Source organism: Rhincodon typus, unplaced genomic scaffold, assembly GCF_021869965.1.
Source record: "Rhincodon typus isolate 14 unplaced genomic scaffold, sRhiTyp1.1 hic_rhity00000051, whole genome shotgun sequence".
In the NCBI taxonomy this organism is placed as follows: domain Eukaryota; kingdom Metazoa; phylum Chordata; class Chondrichthyes; order Orectolobiformes; family Rhincodontidae; genus Rhincodon; species Rhincodon typus.
Window position 1 is genome coordinate 332842 of NW_025965689.1, and position 11314 is coordinate 344155.

Below are 11314 nucleotides of genomic sequence, written 5' to 3' on the forward strand. Positions count from 1 at the left end.
TCCAGTGCCGAGGTTGATGCTAGATGATCCGTCTGGTTTTATTTCATTGAGACTCTGTAGTGATTGGTACAAATGAAAGGCTTGCTAGGCCATTTCAGAGGGCAACTGGGAGTTAACTGCATTGCTGTAGGTCTGGAGTCACATGTCGGCCAGACCAGGTGAGGATGGCAGATTTCTTTCCCTGAAGGGGATTAGTGAACCAGATGTGTTTTTGCAAGAATCAACAATGGTTTCATGGTCATCAATAGATTCTTAATTCCAGACTTTTTTTTATTGAATTCAAATTCCACCACCTGCCACGGTGGGATTCAAACCCGGGTCCCGAGAAGATGAGCTGGGTTTCTGGTTTAATAGTCCAGTGATAATGCCACTCGACCATCACCTACCCTGTCAGAAGGCTTTTCATAAAATCCCACACAGGATCCCAACAAATTTAATTGCAGCGGAAGAGATTGGATATATTGAATAGTATGATCACAAATTACTTAGTCTGTGGGACAGGGTGGATTGAATAGGAAGATTTGGAAATTGCTCCATATAGAGAAAGCAGAGATAAGAAAAGAATATATCATTATCAGGAGGCAAGCTCTCCTCACGTGGTGTCACAACCATGAAGCATCATGAGTCTAGAGATCACTGAAGATGTCAGCACAGGCAGACTGTGGTGAAGAAGCCATGCAGGATGGTTGGCTTCATTAGCCAGGTTGTAGAACATAGGAGCAGGGGAGACTGTTGCAACTTTATAAAACATGGGTTAGACTACAGATGGAATACTGTGTGCAGTTCAGGTTACCACACTATTGCAAGGACATTATAACAAACAGAGTGAGTGCAGAGGAGAGTCGCCAGGATGTTGCTTGGGCTGGAAAGTGTGAGTTCTGAGGAGAGACGAGATAGATTGGGTTTGCCTTCCCTGGAGCAGAGGGGGGATCTGATTGAGGTCCGCAAAGGTATGAGAGGCATAGACAGTGGAGATTGTGAGAATCTTTTCCCCATGGCAGGCATGTCGAAGACCAGACAGCATAAGTTAAAGGTGAGCAGTAAGCGGTTGAGAGGGGATGTGAGGAAACAATTTTTCATCCAAAGGACGGTAGAAATATGGACCGTGCTGGCTGAGACGGTGGTGGAAGCAGGTACTCTTACATTTAGGAAACATCTGGACAAGTACTTCAAATGCCAGGACTTAGTCAGCAACAGACCATGTGCAGAAAAATGGGGTCAGTTTGTTGGTCAACATAAACGGGTGGGCTGAAGGGCCTGTTTCTGTGCTGCATGACTCAATGGCTCTGATTTGATTACTCTGACTCTGTGACAAGGACCAGGCCCATAACGCTACACAACTTAATAATGATTTGGATGATGTTGCAAATGGTAATATTTCCAAATTTGTTGAAAGAGGAGGCCATTCAGCCCTTCGAGTTTGTTCCACTATTCAATAGGATCATGGCTGATTTGATGCTCCTAAAATGATACTGATGCAGATTCAGGAATGTGATTACCTCAGAAATGCCTTCCACTCATTTCTACCATCACCTCACTCCCCCTTTCCCTCCCACAAGTATTCCCTCACACCTTCTCCACCTTACCCCTCACTTGAGGCATGCTGACCTTCAGATTAAACTCACCACAAGTCATTTCTCTCCCTAACGAAAAGAGTGGCAAGTTTACCATTACCGAGGGGTTAGTAGCCATAACAAATCCCATGGCTACATGATTGCATTGAAGAAATTACATGTAAATGGAATGTTTAATGTGCATAAGGTGTATTTGAAATCAATTCCAAAAATAATTAAGTTTGCACCATTATAATTTGTCAAATCTGAAAAGCTGTATAATATGCTGTTATAAATCTGAGGAAGAAAGTGTTCACTTGGGAGAAGAAAAGCTGAATGTACATTTTACATATTAGCCTTGTGTATATCTATCTCTCCGAGACATATAGGGTTTTTTTTTAATTTACTCATGGGCAGCAATTACTAACCATCCCTAGTTGCTTTAAAAAGTTGCTGGTGAGCTGCCTTGTTGAATTGCCAAATTGGAGTTAAACTGTCAGGTAGAACAAGCGTGTTGGAAAATCACATCCTCCTGCCTCCTGAATGCTCTGTCTGAATTTAAATTTTTGTTTCAATTAGCATGGCAAAAAATTTAGAATTCTGAAAATAAAACTGAAATTGTCAAAAGGAGTCCTGAGGCAGTCAAAGATTCATTCTATTAATTATAATCTGAACTTATTTTGTTATATCTCACCTATATCGATTTTATTTTAATAACATTTCAACTTAATAAAATAGCTCCCTTTCACCTTTCAATTCAGTGTTCAGAACACCAGCTGAGTTATTCATGCTGCAGGTTTGTCCAATACATTTAATTCAGCTGCTTCATCGATGACCTTCCCTCTGTCGTAAGGTCAGAAGTAGGATGTTTGCCAATAATTGCACAATGTCCAGCATCATTCACCACTCCTCAGATACTGAAGCAGATCATGTAGTTTCCCAACAGTATTTCTATCAAACGGAAACTCCAGAACTCTCTCTATTTTCCCCAGAACAGCCGTGGCATTGAGTCGCTACCACCAACATCCTGTCAAACTGAATTTCTTCGAAAGGGAAACTCCATCATCTTGTATCTCTCCATCTGAAGGAAGGATTTTTGTCCTTTGAACTATCTTGTGCAATTTTCACGCGAAGCCTCTCCAAAGTCGTAACATAAAACAAAGAACTGCGGATGGACGATGGTGATTTGAAACAGACAAAACCAGATGTTTTGAGAAGAGTTCCAAACAAATGCGTATAATTAACAGCTTGTAATTAGTCTCTCGAAGCCAAAATTGACCTTGCATTGTTGATCACCACTGATCCCCTCCCAGTCTCGAACTGCAAGGATTATCAGTGCATCATTCCATTGATTACCCTTGTGTTATTGGCATGCCTTAAATGCATCTATTCAGTCCACATGATATTTCATAGATCATGGAATCCCTACAGCGTGGAAACAGGCCCTTCGACCCAAAAAGTCCATACCAACACTCAAAGCATCCCACCCAGACCCATCCCCCTGTAACCCACCTAATCTACACAACCCTGAACACTATGGGCAATTCAGCATGGCCAATCCACCTACCCTACCTATCTTTGGACTGTGGGAGTAAACCGGAGCACCTGGAGGAAACACACGCAGACACAGGGAGAATGTACAAACTCCACACAAGCAGTCGCCCGAGAGTGGAATCGAACCCGGGTCCCTGGCACTGTGAGGCAGAGAGAGGGAGAGAGATGCTTTGTGACAGAATATTTTAAAAGCTGGCCTTTGACTTGTTTGCAATAAATTCAATTCAACAATAAACTAATGGCCCCACAGAGTCTGTGGCTTTGAATAAAAACCCATTTGGAGTCAGTGAGGTCTACAACACAGAAAAAGACCCTTTGGCCCATCACGTCCACGCTGGTCAAAAACAACCCTTTAAATATTCTAATCCCATGTTCCCACCACTTTGTCTCTAGCATCAAGTTTTCCATCTAAATCCTTCTTCAATGTGATGAAAGTTTCTGCCTCTCCCACCCTTACAGATTTTGAGTTCCAAATTCTCCATCACCCTGTGGGTGAAAAAAATTTTCCTCACATCCCCTCTAATCCTCCTGCCTGAGTTGCTGTATTGTTAAGTTAATGAGTGATTAATACCCTCACAAGCGAGTACACCACACGTTTGTTTGTCAGGAGACAGCTTGAAGCAAGTTACTATCTCTCAGTCCTGCTTTCGTACATCGTGAAGCTTAGGAAAAGCACATACTCGTACAGGAAGAGCAAACTGTTGTCGAAATATTGATTTTGCAAAGAAATTTGGGCTTTATTTTACACTCTACGTGGGGACTGTTAATGTTTAAATAGAAATTCCCAAACCCTGGTTTAACATTAAGAACTGCGGTACAAGATTTCACATTATTAACAAAATGAAAATCTTTATTGGAAGGAAATGAATTGATAAAGAATAACAAGCACACTTAACAGATCCATAGACTTCATTACTGAGCATCCTATACATTCAGGTTCAGTTCTTAATTCCCTGAGTAACAATTGGACAATATGATGTTTCAAGTGATCATCCTTTTTCTTAAAGGTTGTGAAATTTCCTGCTTCAGTTACCTTCCCACATGGTGCATCCCACCACTGTCTGGGTGAAAAAAAATGATCAAATTTCCTCAATTTCCTGTCTTTCCCCTTGAAACAATGTCCTATTGACCCTTTAACTAAACGGAACTTATATGCTTCCCAAAAGGAGGAATCACAGGCATTACCACAATTGAATCACAAGTATTACCACAATCCTCTCAAAAATTCTCAAAAGCTCCAGGCACTTCCACAGAAATTAATATCCATTCACAGCTTCCTATTCTGGTCATTTTTGATATTTCCAATCTAATTGGCTTGCTTCCTTTGGCGGATGGCTTTGTTCCCTCTAGAATTTAGAAGTTAAGCTACTGTCCTACTTTGGCTTTTTGAACATGCTGAATGTTTGCAATTCTTCAGTCCTCTTGCAGCACCAGAATGGAAATCTGAGAGTTACCATCCATATGCAATTTAGGTTTTCCCTCATTTTCCTGGATTCAGTAAAATCTAACTCCTCTCTACATTGCTTCCTCATCATCAATTCTGATTGTTCTGAATGACCAGAGGATGGTAGAAATATGGAATGTGCTGGCTTAGAGGGTGGTGGAGGCAGGTACATCCGCAATATTTAAACAGCATCTGGATGAACATTTAAAATGCCAGAGCATAATAGTCTCTGAACTAAATGCAGGCAAAAGGGATTAGTGTGGCTTGGTGTTTGTTGGTTGACACAGACATGGGGGACCGAAGGGCCTGTTTCTATGTTGTATGACTCTACGACTCGCTGTAGCTCAATTCTATGGGCTAAAGGCACTTTTCCAGTGTTAGGTGACAGATCAGCACTGAATGGTGGAACAGGCTCGAGGGACTGAATGGCCTACTCCTGTTCCTATAAGATTATGAGGGGCATGGACAGGGCAGATGGGAAGCATCTGTTCCCTTTAGTTGAAGGGTCAATAGGACATCATTTCAAGGTGAAAGACAGGATATTGAGGGAATTTGATAGACTTTTTTTTCCAGTTTGAAAGGGAGAAGACTGAATCAGATGTAATGCCATTATAATTGAGCAAAGTTAACTATAAAGACACGACAGAGAAGCAGGCCAGAGTTGGTTAGAAGGGACCTATAGCAGGGAAGGCAGTGAAGCAGCAATGGCAGAGGTTTTTGGGGGTAATGAGGAAGCACAGCAGATGTTCAGCCAAGGATTTAAAAAAAAAAAAAATTAAGGTCAGGATGAGACAACCATGGCAGTCAAAGGAAGTCAGGGACAGCATAAAAGCAAAAGAAAAAGCATTCAATGTGGTGAAGATTAGTGGGAAGCCAGAATCATAGAATCCCTGCAGTATGGAAACAGGTCATTCAGCCCATCGATTCCACACTGATCCTCCAAAGCGCATCCCACCAAGACCCAGACCCCTCCCCTATCACTGTAACCCTTAATTTCTCATGGCTAATTCAGCAACCCTGCACATCCCTGGACACGATGGGCAATTTAACATGGTCAATCCACCTAACCAGCACATCTTTGGATTGTGGGAGGAAAGCTATGCAAACAGAGAATGTGCAAACTCCAATAGACAGTTGGCCGAGGGTAGTATCAAACCCAGGTCCCTGGCACTGAGAAGAAGCAGTGACAACCACTGAGTCACTGTGCCACCAACAGAGGATTGGGAAGCCTTTAAAAGCCAGAGGATCACAAAAAGAACAATAAGGGGACAGAAGATGAAATATGAGAGCAACCTATCTAGTAATATAAAAGAAGACTGCAAGGGTTTTTTTTTAAGATACCTAAAAGGTAAAAGAGAGACAAGAGTAGAAAATGAGGCTGGAGAAGTACTAACAAAGAAATGGTGGAGGAACTGAATAGGTACTTTGCATCAGTTTTCACAGTAGAAGACCATCAGCAACAATACCAGAACTTCAAGAGGGTTGGGGGCAGAGGTGAGGGTTGTGGCTATCACCAAGGAGGAAGTGCTGGCGAAGTTGAAAAGTCTGAAGGTGGATAAATCACCCAGACCGGACAGACTACACCCTGGAGTTCAGAAGGAGATGGCTGAGAAAATTGTAGACGTATTGGTGGTGATCTATCAGGAATCACTGGAGTCAGGGAGGATCCCAGAGGACTGGAAAGTAACTAATCTAACACCCTTGTTTAAGAAGAGTGGGAGAGCCTGACCTCAGTCGTTGGTAAGATTTTAGAGATCATTATTAAGAATGAGATTGCGGAATACTTGGAAGTGCATGGTAAAATAGTGCGGAGTCGGCACAGCTGCGTCAAAGAGATGTCATGCCTGACAAATCTGTTAGAATTCTTTGAGGAGGTAATGACCAAGCTAGACAAAGGAGATCCAGTGGACATGAACCTTTTGGATTTCTAGAAAGCCTTTAACATCGGGAACAACCTTTCTGTGTCGACCTTGTCTAGTCCTGTTTGGATTTTATGTTTCTGTGAGATACCCCCTCATTCTTCTGAGCTCCAGTGAATACAACCCTCACCAATTCTACCTTTCAGACATCAGTTCTGCCTTCCAGGAACCAGCCCAGTAAAGCTTCACTGCAGCCCCTCTATTGCAAGAATCTCCTTCCTCAAATAAAGAGACTAAAACTCACATTTACCGACATGAAACTGCACATGCCATGCACTTGCCCACTCACTCAACTTGTCCAAATCACACTGAAGCAACTCTGTATCCTCCTCACAGCTCCCCCTCCCATACAGCTTTGTGTCATCTGCAAATGAGGAGATATTACATTTAGTTCCCCTCATCTAAATCATTAACATATTTGGTGAATAGCTGGGGTCCTAACACTCATTTTGGCTGCAAGTGGCTCAGGGCAGGGAACTGAGCATCCAAGAATAACCATCCTATCAAATGGATGGGCAGATGGGCAAGGAGGGTAATGTTGCTTTGTCCATAAGAAATTAAATTACACTATGAGCAAAAAGTGATATAATGTCAGAAGGCGTAGAATCTGCATGGATCGAGTTGAAGAACTGCAAAGGAAGAAAAGACCATGATGGGAGCTGTGTATAGGCCTTTGAGCAGGATCAAGACATAGGGAATAAAATAAACCTCTCGGGAATGCCTTGGTTTAATGGTATTAATTCAGAAATTCAGGGAATCCAGGTTTGAAATCCACCATGCCTGTCCTAAGTTATACATCTCAACCCTGCCCCTCTCAATCTCCTCTGCTCCAGAGAAAACAAAACCCAGTCCATCCAACCTTTCTTCATAACTAAAACTCTCCATCCCAGACAGCATTCTGGTAAATCTCCTCTGTGCTGTGTCCAGTGAAATCACATCCCTCCTATTCTGTTGATTCCAGAACTGCACACAACACTCTAGCTGGGGCCTCAGCAACTGTATATGCAGTTCCAGCATAAGCTCCTTGCTCCTAAACTCTATGCCTCGACTAATAAAGGCAAGTGTTTCATTTGGTTTTTAACCCCTTTAGCTAGCTGTCCTCTTACCTTAAGGGACAGATGGACAAGCACAGCAAGGTCCCTCTGATCCTCAGTCCTACATTGTTCGTCATGTACTCCATTCACTCGTTTGCCCTGCCTGTGTGCATTGCCTCACACTTACCTGGATTGAAATCCAATTGCTACTGATCAGCCCGTCTATATCCTGCCATAATCTAAGAACGAAAGAATTAGCAGCAGGAATAGCAATTCAGCCATTTAATAAAATTGTGGCTGATCTCATCCCGCTCCAACTGCACTTTCCTGCTTGCAGCCCATACCCCCCCAACCCGTTGTTAATTACTCATTAAATTACCTCCTTAAATTTATTCAATGTCCCAGTATTCACCTCATTTTGCGATAGTTAATTCCACAGACTCTATAATAGAAGTAATTTCTCATTTGTGTTAAATCTTATTCTAAAACTATAACGTCTCACACCAGACTGTCCCACAGAAGGAAATATCCTTTCTAATTCTACTTTCTCAATGCTTTTCAGCCCGTCAATTAGACAGCTTCTCATTCTTTTCAGCTTGAAAGAGTATAGGCCTAAATTGCACAACCTTTCTTCAGAAGGCTGTCCTCCTCACTATTTACACTCACCAATTTTCATATCACCTAAGAATTTATTGATCAACACCCAACATTCATTCTGAATCACTTATATAAACACGAACAGGAGGGGCCGCTACACTGATCCCTGTGGAACCCGACTGGACATAGGCTTCCAGTCACAAATCACTGTTTGCTTCTTACCACTCAGCCAAATTACCTTGATTATTATGGACTCTTCCAATTGCTATCAGTCTCCTCTGTGGGGCTTTATCAAAAGTCTTGGTGAAGTCCAAGCATACTATGTTGAATAAATTGCCCTCATCTGGAGGTAGGTGAGCACTTTGGTGGTAGTGACCACAATTCGGTTACGTTTACTTTAGCGATAGAAAGGGATAGGTATATACCGCAAGGCAAGAGTTATAGCTGGGGGAAAGGCAATTATGAGGCGATTAGGCAAGATTTAGGATGCATAGGATGGAGAAGGAAACTGCAGGGGCTGGGCACAATTGAAATGTGGAGCTTGTTCAAGGAACAGCTACTGCGTGTCCTTGAGAAGTATGTACCTGTCAGGCAGGGAGGAAGTGGTCGAGCGAGGGAACTGTGGTTTACTAAAGAAGTTGAATCTCTTGTCAAGAGGAAGAAGGAGGCTTATGTAGAGATGAGGCGTGAGAGGGCGCTTGAGAGTTACAAGTTAGCCAGGAAGGACCGAAAGAGAGAGCTAAGAAGAGCCAGGAGGGGACATGAGAAGTCTTCAGCAGGTAGGATCAAGGAAAACCCTAAAGCTTTCTATAGGTATGTCAGGAATAAAAGAATGACTCGAGTAAGATTGGGGCCGGTCAAGGACAGTAGTGGGAAGTTGTGCGTGGAGTCCGAAGAGATAGGAGAGGTGCTAAATGAATATTTTTCGTCAGTATTCATACAGGAAAAAGACAATGTTGTCGAGGATCTCAGTGTCCATGTGCATACATCACTGAAAGTTGCCACCCAGGTTGATAGGGTTGTTAAGAAGGCATACGGTATGTTAAGTTTTATTGGTGGAGGGATTGAGTTTCGGAGCCATAAGGTCATGTTGCAGCTGTACAAAACTCTGGTGCGGCCGCACTTGGAGTATTGCGTACAGTTCTGGTCGCCGCATTATAGGAAGGATTTGGAAGCATTGGAAAAGGTGCAGAGGAGATTTACCAGGATGTTGCCTGGTATGGAGGGAAGGTCTTATGAGGAAAGGCTGAGGGACTTGAGGCTGTTTTCGTTAGAGAGAGGAAGGTTAAGAGGTGACTTAATAGAGACATACAAGATGATCAGAGGATTAGATAGGATGGACAGTGAGAGCCTTTTTCCTCGGATGGTGATGGCTAGCACGAGGGGATGTAGCTTTAAATTGAGGGGTGATAGATATAGGACAGATGTCAGAGGTAGGTTCTTTACTCAGAGAGTAGTAAGGGCGTGGAATGCCCTGTCTGCAAAAGTAGTAGACACGCCAACTTTAAGGGCATTTAAATGGTCATTGGATAAACATATGGATGATAATGGAATAGTTTAGGTTAGATGGGCTTCAGATTGGTTTCACAGGTCGGCGCAACATCGAGGGCCGAAGGGCCTGTACTGCGCTGTAATGTTCTATGTTCTATTTTCTATCTACACACCTGGTTACTTCTTCAAAAAATAAGTTGGTCAGACATGACTTCCCCTTAACAAAACTACGCTGACGGTTTCTGACTAATGACTTCCTTTCCAAGTGCAGCTTAATTCTGTCCCTCAGAATCGCTTCTCATGGTTTCCCCACCACTGAGGTGAGACAGATTGGCCTGTAATTTTCTGGTTTATCCTTTGTTCCCTTCTTGAATAACAATCTCCCATCACAGAGTCATACAGCATGGAAACAGACGCTTCGGTCCAACCACTCCAGCCGAATATAATCCCAAACTCAACTAGTCCCACCTGCCTGCTCCTGGCCCCTATCCCTCCAAACCTTTCCTACTCAATATTCATCCAAATGTCTTTTAAACATTGTAATTATACCCGCATACACCACTTCTTCAGGAAGTTCATTCCACACGTGAACCATCCTCTGTGTAAAAAATTTGCCTTAGTATTTTTTAAATCTCTCTCCTCTCACCTTAAAAATGTTCCCCTACTCTTGAAATTCCCCATTTTAGGGAAAAGACAACTACCATCAACTCTATCTATACCTGTCATTCTTTTATAAACTTCTATCAGGTCACCTCTCAACCTCCTATGCTCCAGTGAAAGAAGTCCCAGCTTATCCAGTCTTTCCTTATCACTCAAACCTTCCATCCCTGGCAACATCCTGGTAAATCTCTTCTTGCCCTCTCCAGCTTGATGATATCCTTCCTATAATTGGGCGACTAGAACTGGACACAGTATTCCAGAAGAGGCCTCATCAATGTCCTGTACAACCTCAACATAACGTCCCAACTCCTATGCTCAAAGAACTGAGCAATGAAGGTAAGTGTGCCAAATGCCTTTTTAACAATCCTATCTATACGTGATATAAACTTTAAAGAATTATGTACCTACACCCCTAGGTCCCTCGGTTCTACAACACTACCAAATGCCCTACCATTAATTGTGTGAGCCCTTTTTGTTTGTTGTACCTAAGTGCAATATCTCGCGTTTATCCAGACTGAACTCCATATGCCATTTTTCAGCCCATTGACCCAATAGATCAAGATCCCTTTGAACTCTTAGAAAACCTTCTTCACTGTCTACAATACCACCAATTTTGGTGTCAGCTGCAAACATACTAACATGCCTTCTATATTCTCATTCAAATTATTTATATAAATGACAAACAAAAAGAGAACCCAGAACCTTCTGAGGAAGGGTCACCAGACCAGAAACATTAATTCTGATTTTGTCTTCACAGATGCTGCCAGATGTGCTGAGCTTTTCCAGCAACTTCTGTTTTAAACCCAGAACCAATCCATGTGGAACACGGCTGGTCACAGGCCTCTGGTCCAAAAAGCAACTCTCCACCATTACTTAGAGAAAGCAAGAACTGCAGATGGTGGAGTCAGAGATAACATGGTATGGAGCTAGAAGAACACAGCAGGCCAGAGTATTATGAGAGGACCCTCTTAATGAAGAATGATGCCGCCCTGAAATGTCAAACTTCCTGCTCCTCTGATGCTGCCTAGCCTGCTGTGTTCTTCCAGCTCCATACTGTGTTAC

The 11314-nt window shown here is 42.7% G+C and overlaps 3 protein-coding genes and 1 pseudogene across 6 annotated transcripts in view; all 4 read left to right on the forward strand.

The window, feature by feature from the left end:
• Nucleotides 1–2943, forward strand: part of LOC125488132 — a 52762-nt gene extending 49819 nt beyond the window's left edge. Inside the window, exon 4 of the mRNA XM_048621019.1 lies at nt 2551–2943. Within this exon, the coding sequence (XP_048476976.1) occupies nt 2551–2660 (110 nt within the window). The 3' untranslated portion in view covers nt 2661–2943. The remainder of the gene's footprint in view (nt 1–2550) is intronic.
• Nucleotides 1–11314, forward strand: part of LOC109929682 (histone H2B 7-like) — an 823479-nt gene that overhangs the window by 257069 nt on the left and 555096 nt on the right. The gene's annotated exons all lie outside the window — the stretch shown is intronic.
• Nucleotides 1–11314, forward strand: part of LOC125488138 (histone H2B 7-like) — an 844706-nt gene that overhangs the window by 257057 nt on the left and 576335 nt on the right. The gene's annotated exons all lie outside the window — the stretch shown is intronic.
• LOC109926824 overlaps nt 9668–11314 on the forward strand; it is a 162587-nt pseudogene continuing 160940 nt past the window's right edge.